Source organism: Plasmodium cynomolgi, chromosome 14, assembly GCF_000321355.1.
Source record: "Plasmodium cynomolgi strain B DNA, chromosome 14, whole genome shotgun sequence".
Classification (NCBI taxonomy): domain Eukaryota; phylum Apicomplexa; class Aconoidasida; order Haemosporida; family Plasmodiidae; genus Plasmodium; species Plasmodium cynomolgi.
The window spans coordinates 2,654,566-2,671,525 of record NC_020407.1 but is presented as its reverse complement, the minus strand read 5'-3'; the positions used below and the strand labels follow the sequence as shown (position 1 = coordinate 2,671,525).

Sequence of the window (16,960 nt, the reverse complement as noted above, 5' to 3'; positions counted from 1 at the left end):
TCACAAAGCAATAACAAGTCTTATAAAACAGTAAGAACAAAATAGTTCGGAAAAATAAAACAAAGGTTAAGGCCAAACGAAATTATCTTCACCTCGTTTGGACGAAAAACCCGTATTACATTTTTTTGCTCATACAACAAGGCAAAGATTTATGTCAACTTTTTATCCCCACAAAAATTGCATCTTGTTAACATTTCCAAATTTTTTTCTACTTTTGTGCTCATCCTCATCTGCACCTTTCGTAAACCGCTGTCACTCCTAAAATGGTGCCAAAGTGTATCTTCTCCATTTACGCCATCTCCTGTGCGTTTCTGTTACTCTCTTGGAACATCGGAGATGTGAACGGTCAGCCACCGAAAAGAGGACGTGTAAGTGACCTCATAAAACGGTTCGAGCAGGGGGGCAGCGAAGACAGACAACGAAGAGACTCGAATGAAAATATATCGTTCGAAAGAAGTTCACAAGGGATGGAACCCCCCTTAAATAGAGGACAAAACACAGCTATCTATGACGAACAGCAGCCAGGGACATCATACGGTCCAGTGCGTAGAAACAGTGCCCTTCCCATAGAGAAAAGGTCATTCAGCGTAGACGACGATTCGGATGATGACTCTGACGAGGATAATGACTACGGGGGTAACCTCGAAAATTACTACCAACGTGATTATCGCAACGATCAGCAGCATCAGCGTGGAAGCTCTCATCAAATGAGGCAAACATACGACCAAGAAGAGGAAGATGACAGAAACCCCATAAAGTATGGAAACCGAGATGGCTACCTGGATGACGAACCTCCTCGAAGAGAGGAAGGGGGAAGAATGAGCCCAAAGGGTAATGTTTATTTAGGCAAAGATTTCGAAAATTTTAACAAAAGGTTAGGACTCAGAATGGATGACTACATGAGCGATACGGAGGACGATTCGTTGGGCATCTCAAATAGCAGTAGTGACCTTCGAAGTAACGAATCCAATGCATATGATGCCGACATGTCCTCTATTTATGAAGACATTCAATTTGTGAAACCAAGAGACAATAGGCAGACAAATGATCTTATGCAACTTTCAAGGACGGATAAAAGACGAAATGCTATAAATCATATGAGTGGCAGTGGTGCAGAAGTATCACCCTCCCGTGAAAGTGAAAGAGTGAGAGATCCGAGCAGTTATGTGTATGACTATGCTTATGGAAGGAATGGCTCAAATAGGTCAGCACCTCCTAATCTTTATTCCTACCCAGAGGAGGACTTCAGCCGACAAATGCATCCTCCAACAGAGAACAAAAAATCAATGAGTAGCTCAAGTTCACCCCTACAGGAAGATTATAGCAAACCTTTAGACAGTTACACAGATAGTTCCGACTCCATGAATCACCTTTATAATGTAATCCCCGGAGAGGAGCAATACGAGGATGAAATAAATCGAAGAAGAGCGAAACCAGGGTACAATTCGTTGGATAATGCCACACACCTGGATCGTAGTGAAGTATTACCAGTTAGAGGGATTAAAAAATCCGCTTCGTCTTATCAGCCAGAGGGCAGAAAAAGTAAGATGGACGATTTTTTCAACAAATTTAGGAAAAGCAAGAGGGTGGACATGCCTAAAGGGGTGTCCCCTGGATCGCAGGGCGATTCTAAAGCAGCTCACACGCAGCAGCAGGGTTCGAAAAATGACAGGCAAGTTTCGAAGACACCGAGTGTAGTCACCCTGTTTAGCACCTACCAGAGGGACCTTTTCCTGCATAAATATAGCAAACCGTCTGGCAAGGTCGGCGGCAAGGTTGGCGGCAATGTCGGAGCCAATGTCAGTCGCAGTGCCAGTGTCGGTAGCAGTACTGGCATAAAAAGGATCTTTTCACGAAGTGGGAAGGAGGATGGACGGTCCATAACGGGAGAGCTACAAATGGCCGCGGAACAGTGCATAGTCAAAAATAGGAGTAAGCTAAGCAGACCAGTGCTCATGAAAAACTTAGCTTTTAACGATCCAAAACTGTTAAAGAATTATGAATACGCCGTTTCGTACATTTCGGATAATTGCAAGAATGGCAGCGCTGCCTGTTTGGAAATCAGGCCCATGATATATAGAGAGGACGATCTGGACGCAGCCAGCATAGTCACTTCATTACCTAACATATACATTTTGAGTACCTACGAGTATCTACTAACCAATTTGAGAATGTGTGGGTCATTCAGAACGATGGTAAAGAGTAGGGTAAAGGAGAATAAGCTGACCCCGACGGATATCGTCCAGCTGCTGTCCAGCGCGTACTTCAAAAGTTGGGTAAACACCATTTTGGTTAAATACTTGATATCTTTCCTTATGACGAAGAAGGTAATACATCTGGAGAAATACTTCCTCGCGGTGGTGATTTCTTTTGCCCCTTTCATCAAGCCCGCATTGAAAATTTACTTTGGTGAGAGTTACGCCAAGTTAAGTGCGTATATCCTAGATGCAGAAGTGAACAAAATGATCGGCGAAATGTTGGATGTGGCTCTCCGCTGGACTCAGGCATTTCAACAGAAGTTCTCAGACGAAAGTAATAGGATTCTCTTGAGGGTGCACAAAAAGTTAGCAGCTTATTCTAAGAACAGAAATGGGAGGTTAGCCGGGAAATTCAGGACCTTGGAGGAGCTCCTGCTTAGGCAGAAGGTGGCCAGCGACGTGGTGAGTAACCAGGACCAAGGGTATCGGCTCTTAATCCAAAACGTTTTGAAATACGTGCAGAATGTGCACTTCACCGTTATGCAGTAGCGAAAGCGAGCGTGGTCAGCAGAGTGCCTCCGTTGGGGTTCCCTTAAAGTGGGAATAGACGAAAATGGAAGCGACTGGGTCGTTTAAGGGTAGGTGGGACTAAGTGGCGCTTTGTCGACATTTGCACGCCGCACGTGTGTATGTATTATATGCCTTCCCTTTTGCCAAGTTTTTTTTTTTTCTTTTAATTTTTTAACAATAATTTAAACAAACTTGTGTTGCCCATTGCGTGGAATTTTTTTTTTTAAAGCCGCTTTTTTGCAACTGCGAGGATGGCGTTTCGAACGGAAAAAAATGAGAAACGGGGCACAGCTGCCCTTTTCAGAGTAAGTCTTCTATGAGGTCGGCGGGCAGCTGATCAAGGAGGACCTGCGGGGAGGGGGTAAAGCACGCGGTGCATAGAAGTGGGGTTAGTTCCGGGTTTAGGGTTGATCTCTAAGCTAACCCGCGCGGGAGCGCCGCTCATTGGCTGCGCCGTTGGTTCGTCTCCCTCCCTCTCTCTCTCTCTCTCTCTCTCTCCCTCAGCTGCGCCCACTGGCCGCTTTCTGCTTACAATTAGCTCCTCGTGGGGCTTCTTCCTCAGGACGGCCTCGCTCAGTTCTTCCTTGAAATAGCTTTTATGCCTCAAAATTAGGCTAATAATTTTTCCAATGTATTCTTCATTTGTCCTATCATCTGAGTCGTTATTGAGAGATCGCTTAACCTTTTTCATGTACTTTCTGTCGTTCAGAATTTTCATAGCTTCCTTGAGGCTTATCTTGTCTGGCAGCTCCGTTTCGTTTTCTTCAAGCTCTTTATTTAATGTACTTAATGCATTTTCAAAAGGGTCCATATGTTCCATTTTTTTTTTATTTATTTGCCTTTCAAGTACATCATCGACGGGTTGCTTCTTGCTAATGAAAAAGTTTTCTTTCTCCATATTTTTCATTCTGTTCAAATATTTTTGTGTGTGTGTGTTGTTTGTACGGTACGATGTGGTTGGTTCCCAGTTGGTCACTGGAACATCTGTGAAGTCTGTCCCCCAGGAGTCACTCGTGGTGTCATTTCCATACACACAATTTAGGAGAAAGTCCTTAAAGTCATTCCACAATATGAGTAAATTGTTTGCATCTACATCATCTACGTGATTCATGTTTTGCTTTTGCAGAAGGTCTTTATTCAAATTTAGAACCTTCCTCTTTATATAATCTTCAGGTTCCCACAGACGTATATTTTCCATCGACTTATGAAGCAGGTACTTCAATTCGTTCAAATTTAGGGAATTCAAAAGGTTACATGTTATGTTTTTTTTATTTAAAAATTTTCTATTTGCCAGAACGAACAGTTTGATGTCTTCTATTGGCACATTGAAGTCGAACAGGTAGTACCTAATAAATGGATAATTATCAAATTTTATTTTTTTTTTCACAAATACATATTTGTATTAGGCGATTTTTTAGGCTCTCTGTTGATACGTCTATGGGAAGAAGAAATTTTTTTTTGTATATTTCTCTTTTCAGTTCTTCTGGTGTCATTTCTGCGAAGTGTGAAAAATCGAGAGTCTCTCCGTCTTTCCCGCTAATTATTGAATTTAGTTGGTCCGCATTCGCTTCGTCGATAGTTAGTCCATGTTCGCGTCCCTCCCCCGCTTCTCCCTTTTTAGGTTCTTCCTCCTCTTCGAGTCCCTCCCTCGCTTCTTCCTTTTTAGGCGCTTCCTCCTCTTCGAGTCCCTCCTCTGTTGCCATCTCCTCCATTTTGCCCCGCTCCATCCAACTTTCTAAACCTTCAAAATTTAAAGTCTCCGCCTGGATGTCACTTGACGAGGCCCCCCACTTGTCTCCACCTTCCCTGAGCTTCATGAGCTCCTCCATGTCACCCGAGTTCTTCCCAACCCCACCAGCGTCCTTCCTCCGTGGGCCATCTGAATAGAAGTCGTTTATATCCGTTTTCAGTCCGAACATTTTCGAATAAAATAGCGACTCCTCTTTTCGGATATCGTTGGTCCATTTGGATCTGTCACTTACATCTTCGAAGCTTGGTCGTCCAAGTGTCTGTTCCCCAGTGGCGCCTTCCTTACATTTATCAGAGCGCACCTTTATAGAAGCCTTTTTTGAAGGACTTCCTCCGTCTTCTCGCTTCCTAAAAATGTCGTCCAGAATTCCCTTCATTTCGTCGTTATAGTGGTTAGTCCCCTTTTTTTCGCTCCTCTTATTTTTGTCGTCGCTGAGGCTCCCCTGCTCGCTTTCCGCTTTTTCAGCATCCACCACATGTTCCACGTTTTCAGTGCCATTGTACACCTCCTCGCCGTTCTCCTCCTGTCCCTCTGCATCGCCCACTTCGAGCTTAAAAATTTCATCAAAATTGTCGTCCTCATCGTAAACGTCACCGTCGTCTAAATTTTTTTTCTTCTTCTTCTTCATTTTGTTTCTTCCTTTTGCATTTCCTTTTGCATTCCCTTTTGCATTTCCGCTTGGCGTTCTTTTTTCATTTTTCTGTGTCCCCTCAGGCTGTTCCTCTTCAGCGTTGCTGCTCAAATCACACACTGCTCTCACTCCCCCCAGTTTGGTCCATTTTTTCCGCACAAAATTATAATCACAGTGTGTGTCCTTCATCAGGTAGATTTTGCTTGACCTACGGCTGTCGCTCTTTTTGTTCTTGGCGCTGCTGTTCAATTTCGATTTTTGGTTCTCTTCCGAAGAGGAAAATTCCTCCGTTTTGCAGCTCTGCATGTTGAAATTCCCAGCATGCACATCGCCCATTTTGTGGCTACTGTCCATTTTGTGGCTACTGTCCATTTTGTGATTACTGCCCATTTTGTGGCTACTGTCCATTTTGTGGCTACTGTCCATTTTGTGGCTACTGTCCATTTTGTGGCTACTGTCCATTTTGTGGCTACTGCCCATTTTTTCCCCTTTCAGAGCGGCTATCCTTGCCGTTTTGTCTGTCCCTTCAGTTATGTCTGCTTCCACCACTTGGGATGGATGGTCCCCTTCCGATGGGTCCTCCCCCCCCGTCACTTCGGGCTCCACACCCGCCACGCCTCTCGCCACTCCTCTCGGTGCCCCCCCCTCCGAAGACATGCTCAAAAATCTGTCGTTGCATGTTTTCATTTTTTCCTCAATGGACTGCCTTCTCAACTTGAGATTCTGAAGCCACTGGATTTTCTCCTCCGTTATGGAGGAATCAAAAGTGAGGTTAAAAAAAATTAAATTATTTTTTCCATCCCTAGGATTACTTACACTATGATGAATCTCCCTTTTTATAATTTTATCCACGTACACAATAATATTCATATTTTTTTGTAGTATTAATTCTTTCTCCTCCTGTTCTGGTAAAGGGTCCGTGGGGAGTCCTATATTTATGGTTAGTTTGTTCTTATGTAGTAGAGCCAGTATTTTTATAAATCGATCATTCTTGTCCTTAACATACACATCACAGTCCACGAAAACTCCATAAGGATGCACAGAAGTTATTCTCCCTCTGAGTTTTTTCCCTGTGTATATACTTTTCAGAAGAATGCCTTTCTTGTTCACCTTTTCTCTAAGTTCTTTTGTCTCAGCATCATTATCTAGGTTGTCACAAAAAAAGGAGTGATACTGGAACTGTTCATCGGAAGTGGCATGCACATTGGGTGATGTGTTATCCCTATCGGTACTTCCTCCCTCGGCAAACGGGTCGACTTCCTCAAGAGCACTCGACACAATGACATTCTTAATAGGGACGTAATTTTTATATGAAGGAGGGTTTTTATAACCCACGTTAAAGTATTCCTCATAATGCTCTTCATTAATATTATACAGCTGTATATACCTGTGCATTAGAAATTTGAAATTTTTATTTTTCAATGCCAGTAGTTTCTCTTTTTTGTTTGTAAATCTAACAATAACATCTCCGAAGAAATTCCCTTTCTTGTCTTTTATAAAAATTGTATATTTATCCACAAGTTTGTGTGGCTTAAAAAATTCCCTAATTTTATCATTGTCCACATGAAATGGCATACCCTTACATAGCACCAAACAGTTGTAACATTCGGACGTTTTATCCTCCACAGGTAGGGGAAGAATATTATGTTTGGCGATCTCTTCTCTGTCATAATTAGTTCCCACATATTTGATACTTTCCTTAAGCATCTCCTTATTAATATCATCGATTAGCGATTTATGTATGTCTTTTTTTTTACTAAAGGATCCATTTCGAGGTCTCACATTTTTCTCATTAAATTTTATTCTTCTTTTTATATCTTTTATTGTGTTCCTCTTCAGAGGGGTAAAAGAATATCTCTTTTTTCTTTTCACCAAACTGCTGTTCTGTGCAATTTCGCTTTTCGACTCATCTGTATTTTTAGAAATCGTAACAGCTGCATTCCTTTTATAGCTTCTTAACCTCCCATGGATCTTATAACATTTCACCTTGCTTTGGTTTCTCAGGGAAAATAGTACCGATAGGAGGACAGCGCTGAGGAGAGCTCTCATGTAGAAGATCTCGTGCAATGTATACCTCTTCTGGGAACCTTCCCTCATATACATAACACACGCACACACTTCTTGTAAACGAGCTCTTCTTTTAATATCCACCCCTTCGTTTGTTCCTCTTTTGCTCTCTCTTTCAGTTGGGAAAACATGCTAGGGGTGAAATTGTGCCAAGAGAGGTACCTCACTGCAGCCATTCACATTTTTAACAAAAAAAAAAAATGAACAACTTGAAGAGGTGATAATGAAAAAAAAAAAAAGGGCGGGAACAACAGAAAGGGGAGAAAATGAAATTTCCTCTCCCATATTTGTTTAAAGAAAAGGAGAAAAAATCATGCCCTCCTCGGTTATCTCTTAAAAGTACGTAGCTACATTCCACGTTGCAATTTATTTGTTTGTTTTTCTATTATTATTTTTTTTTTTTTTGCTCCACGCGGGGTTTAAAAAAGGAACCCTTTTAACCGTGGGGTGAAGTTCGGCTAAAAAGTAGCAGCGCGTTGTTGCTGAAAATGGTAAACGGGGTAGCTCCCACGCGGCTAGGTAATTCGCTACACGCGCTACACGCGCTACCCACGTAAATGCGCTTCACACCTCTCGCGCGAATGCATAGTTTACTAATCTGTTCGAGGGAGAGTGTTCATCAAGTGAATCTAACTCACCACCCGATATATATGCCTAACGCTTAGCGGACGCACACAACTGTCAGGTGAGGTGCAAAAGCAGAATGTCAAATTAGTTAACATTCTAAGAGGTGGTGCAGTGCTGACGTGTATGCCCAGTTGTGGCTACCTATGGAGAGAGAAAGCCTCATTCCCTTCCCCAAATGTGCTACAAAAATGTTCAGTCATTGCGTCCAGCTGCGTAAAGACGAATTGCGCAATGGGGACAATAAGGTACTTCCACGTCCTCCCCAACGATGTTATTTAAATCACATCACATGGAGCATTCCTGCCTCTTTGCCGCATACAAAACGTGTATACTGGCTGCACCTTTTTTTTTCCTTTTTTGCACATTTGGAATGGACACGAGAAGTAACCTTTTGCAAATACCCCCCACCTCATATGATGTGTGGACGGGGGAAACACATTAGAATATATGATATATATACGTACCCCCCGTTCCCCTCCCCTCGTCCCAACATTATTTCCCTAGGACAGTTTCGCAACAGCGTCGCAACAGCATCGCAACAGTTTCGCAACAACCATCACAAAGGGATTAAGGGGAAAAAATAGCGTCACAGCAGTGTCTGTTTTCTTTTCCGTCACCTTTAACCGTAACCTACAGCAGCCTATACCTCCCATACGATTGGCCCATTCGCACACACGTATGTATGTATATATATATGTATGTATCCCCTTCAACGGAATGGCAATCCGAAATTTTCATATCGATGCAAAAATTGATGCTTGCATAAAATTGTTCCTCGAAAAAGGCTTCCTCACCTTTGACGAATACCCTCAGTAACACATTTAAAGACTTCACCACTTCAGTGGCCTTTTTAAATTGCTACAAAAGGGATGCAAAACGAGTTTGCCTTCTAAAGTTAGGGTGTAGAAAATCAGACCGCGATACGTTGTTCATTTTTTCACTACCAAGAAAAATGGTAAAGCTAAAACGGAATACATACGTTTCGCATTATCCTCTATTATATTACCCCGTTAATTAATCACGCCGTTATGCGGCAACTTCCAATGTTACCACTTCCTCAAACTCTTTGGAAAACTCAATTAGGGTTAATTTAAAAACAAGAAAACGTCAATTTTCCGATGGCAAAATTGTAAAAATATGGGCAAATAACGAGTGTAAAGCAACAGAAAATTTTTGCTATAAAATATAATATGTACTCTTTTTAAGATGAACGAATGATGATATAATCCTTCTACAATTTTTCTTCCTATACAAATTTGTGCAAAGGAAGTTATAACTATATGGAGAAAAAAATAACCAACTTCGCATTTTCAGAAGAAAATTAGTACAGATGAATATTCAAAAGTTATCTCTTATTTTACAGCTGTACAAAGAACATTTAAAAATTCTTTTTTCCGAGGTGATACAAAATTCAGTCATATATAATATATACAACGTGCGGAAAAAGCATAGAAGAATAAAAAAAGTGCCTCCCATACAATTATTCACTTACAAGTGAAAAAATATGTTCACCATTTTTATCTTTTTTTAATTTTATCAGTTTTTTCTTTCTGCTTTTATGGCATTAAACCCTGAATATAAAGAAAAAAAAAAACCTGCACAACAACTTTCAGGAACTCAGAAAAAATATATAATACAAAAGAAAGGCAAAGAAAAAAAAAGCTATTCATTCAGAACATACTTAATTTATTGGATACATCCCCTATTAACAATAAGAATTTATAACCGTTATAAAATAACACTGTGCTCCCTTCCTTTTTCGTGGGACTATTTTTTCTACCTCCAACTGCTACGACCGCAAATAAAGCGTTACAGTTATTATATATTATTTTATTTTTTTTTTTTAATTGTGTCATTATTGTGCTTTTTGAGCGTGGTTAAAGTTCAGCTGGCGACAAGCTCATGATTTTTCGGCCAACAAGAGAAGAATCTCTGAAGGTCAAAATTGATCATCTTTGTTTCGGATTCCCAACAACTCCTAAAGAAGTTGAAGGAAATCGAAATATTTTCATTTATAGAGCCGCGCCTTTTCATCATCACTTTTGATAATCTGTTTATTTATAACAATAAAACATCACAAATACTATAGCAATGATCTTGACTAAGTATTCGTCGACAAAACTTTTTTCTTCTCCTCAATTTTAATTAGGTATTATTTTCAACACCGAAAGTGCACCTCTCGTGGCGTTAACAAAATTTTGATAGCTATCTTCGTAAAGGACTAGCCAAAATGTGGTGGAAAAAAAAAAAAAAAAAAAATTTAAAACGTCAAGCGAATGGAAATTTCCATATGGGTGAACCTTCACTCTTTTGTTATCATATACCTTTTTAGTCATCCCTTAAATGTTTCTATACATTTTTTTTAAGTCATGCAAGAAGCGCATTTTTTCACTTATGGATCGACAAAATTTATAATGCTTCTCCCAATCCCGGTGGGTTATATCCCCGTGGAACAAAACACAATGGGTACGCTTATTATTTTTTTCCCCCTCATCTGTTGTGACCCAACGAGAAAAGGTTGACCATTTTACCATTTTTTTATATTAACTATTTATGTCACCCCAGGTCAATTCCCATTTTACACAAACGGTTTGTTTATGAGAAAGAGGACCTGTGTTGAGGGGTGGAAAAGAACACCTCCTGTTCGTGTATATGATGGGGAAAAGAAGAAATTTCTCTGTAAGGGTAAAACTCATCAGTGTGGGTAAGCTACACCGTGATGATAAAAAAAAAAAATTACAACGTGTAACTGGGCTATAAATTGTTTGGCGAATGTGAACTGAAGTAATACGACACATATTCTGCATCATCCAGAGTGGCATTGAAAAGGGGCTTTCTCCTTTGGAAAAGGCTACCTACTCCATCCCATTTTCCTGTTGTGTCCAACAGCTGCGACATCCTTCATGGCTGCTACACTGCTACACTGCTCTACTGCTTTATGCCTTTATGAGGACACGGCTTAACGAACACTCCCGTGATGTGAATTTTCGAACAGAATAATAATGGGAGCCCCATTTTCATGCTTTCTTCACCAACAGAAGCAATCCAAGCATTTCTTTCCCAATAATTGTGGGTACACGTTTTTGCAGCAGGAACAATTTTGTAAAGAGCGAAAAAAATGAAGAACAGGCATAGCAGCATATGGTAGTATTCCCCCTCGTGCTGCCACTTTTTTGTAATAAAAAAAAAAAAAATGGCTTATTCTCTTTTTTGCTGCCGCGTAAGTTTTCTTTCCGCTCCAAAAATGGTGTAAAAATTGTGCACAATTGATTTTGATAAAATGTTCTATTCTTCCCCCAGTAGATGCTTAGCTTATTATGCCAAGGGCGCTATAAAAATAAAATGCGTTTCTGTTAAGTAGTCTAACTAAGCGGGAAGCTGCTCACTTTTTTTTTTTCTCACGTAACAGTTATCCGCTCATTCGCTTATCAGCTCACGCGTATATCCCTTCAATGGTTTGTAATTTTTTTTCTCGCATTCCTGCCGCGACCCTATTCATCCCAATTTGACACCTCTACTTGTCGCCGTACATCTTCGCCGACATGACCAGTTAGCTGAATAAAAGGGGGGATGCATATGTACCACGCATGCATACGTATAATTGCCCCTTCATGGACGCGCCAATCCACTTCGTTACGCGTGTAAATATTGCCACGTGCTTAACGAACTGGGACTTCCCCCCCCCTAAGAGATAACTGCCAGGGCGTAAAAAATGAATGCGGTCAAAGGGAGGCAACCTTCGAGTGCGGCAACAGTGTAGTTAAAAAGAATGCCATGAACCAGGGTGGAGCCGAGTACAGCAAATCAGGGCCGCTCGAACGAACGGCCACAGGAGCCACGCGAGCCACACGATCTACAGGAGCCACGCGATCCACGCGATCCACACGAGCCATGCCAACCGTACGAGGTAAATAACCCCGCGGAAACGTACCCTTGGCTGCTTCATCTGGTGCGCCCCCCTGAAGTGATCGCTTCACAGGGGAGACACGTTCCTCCATGATGCCCAACCGAGCATAGAATACAGAAAACGCAACGCAACGCGCGTAGACAACACGAGCGGACAAACGAGCGGACAAACGAGCGGACAAACGAGCGGACAAACGAGCGGACAGACGAGCGGACAGACGAGCGGACAGACGAGCAGATATATAGACGGAGGCCAAAATGGTGAGGACGCGAAAAAATATCGAAAATATGGAAATTTATGACTACATGAAGGAACTGAATGAAAAAATATGGAGCTACCTGTTCGAAGACTCCCTAGCACATGAGGCAATATTACGATCCCTAAACGAGTTAGAACAAATTATCATTTCAAGATTGTTGTTCATACAGCAGGTGGTATCCGAAAGAGCAATGCGCTTGTGGATTAATCCAAACTCTCTAAAAAAATTAAGTGAATGCATAAAAAATTTGGTCGAAGCAAAAATACTTGTAGAAAGTGAAACAAAAAAGGATAATTACAATCAGTATAAAATAAATGAAAAATTCAGACATACAATGCTGAACAAAATTTATAAAAATAGAGAAGATAAAATTTTTATATTTAATAATAACGCGAAGGAACAAATGGAAAAAGAAAAAAATCTGCATGAAAAAAATTTATATCCGACGAAAGAAGAAATTGCGAATTATGCACAAATGAGATGGAACAATTTGCTCCATTTTATTGCGTCCCCCAAATTAAGTCATATAAATAATTACATGATTTATAATAATGGCATATCCTTGGAGCACAGACAGGAGGTACACCCTCCATATGCTAACTTTCCAGGTAATCGAAATGACGACAAGGGTGACCTCAACAGGAATAAAAATGTAGACAAAAAAGCCTCCTCTTCCTCTTATACCCCTTCGAAGAAAGGAAGGAAAAAGAATCAAACAGACGATGAGGAGTACCGCCCCTATGGCCACTTCCCCTACGGGGGAGCCACTCATAATGTGGTGAATTATACCGTGGTGAATTATACCGTGGGGAAGGAGGACAACGGGGAGGAGAACGACGAGGAGGAGGATGACGGGGAGGATGACGGGGAAGACGACGGGGAAGACGACGGAGACGATGAGGGGGATAACTCAGACAATGAAGACCACACTGCGGAGGAGCGGGGAAACCAAAACTATAGGAAAAAATACGAGAAAGGCCCAAATGAAGAAGCCAAATATGATCAGTACGGGTACTACTACGAACAGGGTGAATCTGTGGAAGGAGCCCCCCCAAGTGGAAGCGCACACAAGCTGAATAGCCACGATGCAAATCAGTATTATACGCATCATCATAGTAGGGAAAAGAAGAAGAAAAAAAAAAAGAAGAAGGGAGTTTATGCCTACAAGCAGAATGATCTGTATTATAGGAGCTTGCAAAGTGAGGAAAATGGCTACCTAGAGGAAGACAATAATAATAATAATAATGAGTATTCTTTTTTCTATTCAAGTTCAAGAAAGGAAAGCCCCCCTTCGTATACCCCATGCGATAGCCTAATCGAAGTGCTCAAGAGAAAAAACTTCATACTACAGGATGATGCGAATAGCAACAAGGCAGTGAACATGAGTCGAGAAGCCTTCTCATGGTTTCTCAAGGACATACGAAGTAGGATAATATCCCTGGTGCTCGAATATTTGCTCATAATAGATGATGGCTACGTCACAAACATCGCACGGGAAATATCCACCAAATATAAGAAGGACAGTAGTAGCGCGAACACCGGTAGTGGTGGAGGAAGCTCTGCGAATGCCCAGAAAGGGGAAATCGATTACTCTGTCTATGGCACGTATGCGAACCATACTGCTTACCCCGAGCATCGTGGAAGCGACGACATTTACAGCAACCATATCCACACAACACATCAAGAGAAGGTAAAAAATGATGGAGGCGGAACCCCCTGCTATGTGACGGAAGAAAAGAAGGACCAAAAAAAGTCAGAACTGTATGTGAAGGAAACCCTATTGCTGATCCTTTCTATTAGTCAGTGTACCATTAGCCATCCCATATACCTCGATAATTTAACCAAATCGCAGAAGGAATTTATCAATTTTGGCATCCACATTGGTCTTTTCTTAAAGCGCAGTGAGGACTACGTCTTTGTAACTCCCTACGCATTGCTTCTAACGATAAATAATTTAAATGTACAGAATTACGTGGCTGTGATGAACAGCCTGACGCTTGAGGGGGGGTCTGAAAACGCATACAACGAGTATAGCGCGTATGGTGAGGATGTAGGGGACAATCATCTCCCCAGCAACAGCAGCAACGTTGTGACCACACGCACCATAGGCATGGGCAGACATGGTCACATGGATGGGGGGGCGAAGAAAATAAGCGAAAAATATTTTCACCACTATTCCTTATTGCAAGAGGAAAAAAAGAAAAGACCCCCCACAAGTGATACCCATCAAAATATAGATAAAACAAAATCTACACACGAATTAGCTAGCCATCATTTATCCACAGAAAAAAAAATTAATGGAAACAATAATCTCGAAATGGGGCTAATTGTACAGAGTAATTTTAAAGTCTACCTCTACACCAATTCAACATTGAAGATAAATATTTTAAGTCATTTATGTGAATTACAAGCAAGGACTCCCAACATGGTCGTAGGAATTTTGACCAGAAGGAGTGTCCTAAATGCTTACAACTCGGATATTACTGCAAATCAAATTATCAAATTTTTGGAGTCCTATGCACACCCAGGCAGAAGCAATTTTAAAAGCTCTATACCTGTCAACGTGATCACACAATTGAAGCTGTGGGAATCGGAAAGACATAGATTAACTCTTGACGATGCCATCGTCTTTAAGTCTTTCGAAAAGGAATTCCTTCCCCACCTATATCAGCAAATCGTTGTCTGGGCTAATAGCAAAAATTACTTATTGCATTATACACCTTGGCCTAAAAATGTCAACTCCCCAGAATTTGATGCTTGGATGAAGTCGGAAAAGTACCTCTGCTGTATCTACGAATCGAAGAATGAAATCATCGATAAGATTAAGGAAATTAGGGAGAAGCTCATGAAGAAGCGGCAGAACGCGTAGACCCCAGGGGGGGACGTAAGAAGGAGAAGAAGGGGAAGAAGAAGGAGAAGAAGTAGAAAAAAAAAAAAAAAAAAAAAATTTTTTTTGACCAACCGGCATGCAAAGATATACACAATGCGGGAGAAGAAGAGCCATTACCTGCGCTCCTTTTTAAAACGCCCCAAAGGGGAAAAAATACAAAATGAGCTTCCATTCTGGCAGAATTACAACGGGGTGAATATCCAACTTGTGTGCACAGAGGAGTACCAAATGGTGCCATCATCCAGTTGGTTCACTATACGGTGGACAATGCCCCTTTGTCAGGGGCGACGGCCAAAGGGGAAGCATCATATATGCCTATACTATGGAATATATGCCTAGGGAAATGGGAGCGTTAACACTTCCCCCCACGCACCACACGGTGTGCATTTTTTTTTTTTTTGCGTCAATAAATGCAAATTTGCCGCTACCCATCGAGGTACCTCCTGCACATGTGTTTACCCAGGGGCCACACTCTTCAAAACAAATGGCTATCCCCGTGCAGGAGTCGCATTTTTTTTTTTTTTCCCCCCCTCCATCTATTTTCAAATATTGCAATAATTAAATATACATAACGCTCTCTTTATGGGAAACGGGAAGGGACTTCCTTCTCGCGACCCTCATCCATTTCGTTATTAAGAATTCACTCCGTCGCTCCGTTTGTTTTGCATTCTTAATGGATACGCCATCCGAGCGGTTATACCTGCGCGTGTTTGTGGCCACTTTTGGGAACTGCGCTGGGGGATGAAAAAGCGGGGGAGCAGCAGCACCGCTCAGCCACACCGCTCAACCACACCGCTCAACCACGCCGCTCAACCACGCCGCTCAACCACAGCGCTCAACCACGCATTCGCTTCCCCTTTTGTCCGTACCGCTATAAGCAGCGATGATGTTTTCCTTTTCAGTTATGAAGAGTTTATCAAAAGGGGGACAACTAGCCAAATTGATACACAGTAAATAGCGACAGAGGGGAAAAAAAATTAAAAAGGGGTACTCTCCCATTCACGCACCACGCATCGTGAGCAGATGTACACGCTTTTTTAAGCTGCTAAGTCTAACCAGAAAATGTTGTGCGCTTATGTGAATTTTCTCCATAAACGTACGCCATATGCGCAGGAAATGCACAGACGTGTAAATTTCCCCCCCTTTTTTTTTTTCCAGATTGACTGTTTTTACCATGTCTATTGAACGCGCGAATCCGAATGCGACGGGTTCTTCTCCTTTTTACTCCTTGTCGGGTTCACTGGAATGCCGTTGCTAGCGGGAACGCTTCCCTGCAGCAGGTCTGGTGGTGGAAGGGAAGGAGGGGCAAAAAAAATGATTCACAAATTTGCGCGCACAGGGTTCGCAAAAGGGGGCTCTAATTTCGTGCAGCACTTCGCACTGCATCACTTCGCACAGCACCACTTCGCACCGCGCCGCACCCCGCATTAGTGGGACAAAATGGCAGCAAAAACAAAAAGGAGGTTACCTTGAAGTGGTCCAACAGGGGAGCAAACTCTACGTGCTTCTCTTGCCATTTAATTAAAAATCGGAGAAATTTAAAACACCTCGTTAGTTTATTCTTCTTGGGATCCACGTTGGTCTTTTCCAAAAGTTTTTCGTCTACCTTTTCTCCACAATCTAGGTATATTTCTAGGGCTACAAATATTAGGGAAAAAAATATACACACATATGAATGTTATTATATGCACGTATACGGACCTCTCCTGTGAAGAGAACAAAGATGAGCTATTCCCACAAAGGAGGAAAGGATAAAACAAATAATGTCGAGGGGGGGTTACACAAGTTATTAGTTCAATCGGATCGCAGGACCAGAAATGATAACTCACCTGATTGGTAATAACGCAAGTCGCCCTTCTTATGTTCGTTAAAAAAATTTACAAAATTTTCGATATATTGTGTCCTAACTTCTTTTAACAACTCAGTACTGTACACAGAGTGATTCAATCCCAACAGGTCATTTAGCTTGCTCGTAATTTCTTTTCTTCGTTCCTCGCTTGCACTATCCAAACGGACTGCAAAGTGGGACAAAAAAAAAAAAAAAAAAGAAACACTTTTAGT

General features: G+C 41.6%; 4 protein-coding genes across 4 annotated transcripts in view; 2 read left to right on the top strand and 2 right to left on the bottom strand.

The window, feature by feature from the left end:
- Positions 1 to 263: 263 nt before the first annotated feature.
- On the top strand, positions 264 to 2,747 carry PCYB_146900 (hypothetical protein; the record flags this gene model as incomplete). Its single annotated transcript, XM_004225161.1, has 2 exons — positions 264 to 2,327; positions 2,388 to 2,747. 2 exons carry the CDS (start codon positions 264 to 266, stop codon positions 2,745 to 2,747), a joined length of 2,424 nt encoding a protein of 807 aa, XP_004225209.1.
- A 1,385-nt stretch (positions 2,748 to 4,132) lies between these two features.
- On the bottom strand, positions 4,133 to 7,198 carry PCYB_146890 (hypothetical protein; the record flags this gene model as incomplete). The annotated part of the gene is made up of 2 exons (XM_004225160.1): positions 4,133 to 6,982; positions 7,022 to 7,198. 2 exons carry the CDS (start codon positions 7,196 to 7,198, stop codon positions 4,133 to 4,135), a joined length of 3,027 nt encoding a protein of 1,008 aa, XP_004225208.1.
- A 4,809-nt stretch (positions 7,199 to 12,007) lies between these two features.
- Positions 12,008 to 14,878, top strand: PCYB_146880 (hypothetical protein; the record flags this gene model as incomplete). The annotated part of the gene is made up of 3 exons (XM_004225159.1): positions 12,008 to 12,530; positions 12,618 to 12,661; positions 12,704 to 14,878. The coding sequence occupies 3 exons, from the start codon at positions 12,008 to 12,010 to the stop codon at positions 14,876 to 14,878; spliced, it is 2,742 nt and encodes a 913-aa protein (XP_004225207.1).
- A 1,258-nt stretch (positions 14,879 to 16,136) lies between these two features.
- The window catches only part of PCYB_146870 (hypothetical protein), a gene marked incomplete at both ends in the record, with an annotated part of 4,514 nt that continues 3,690 nt past the window's right edge, over positions 16,137 to 16,960 (bottom strand). The window contains 3 exons of the mRNA XM_004225158.1: positions 16,137 to 16,181; positions 16,368 to 16,537; positions 16,729 to 16,914. Of these exons, the coding sequence (XP_004225206.1) occupies positions 16,137 to 16,181; positions 16,368 to 16,537; positions 16,729 to 16,914 (401 nt within the window). The remainder of the gene's footprint in view (positions 16,182 to 16,367; positions 16,538 to 16,728; positions 16,915 to 16,960) is intronic.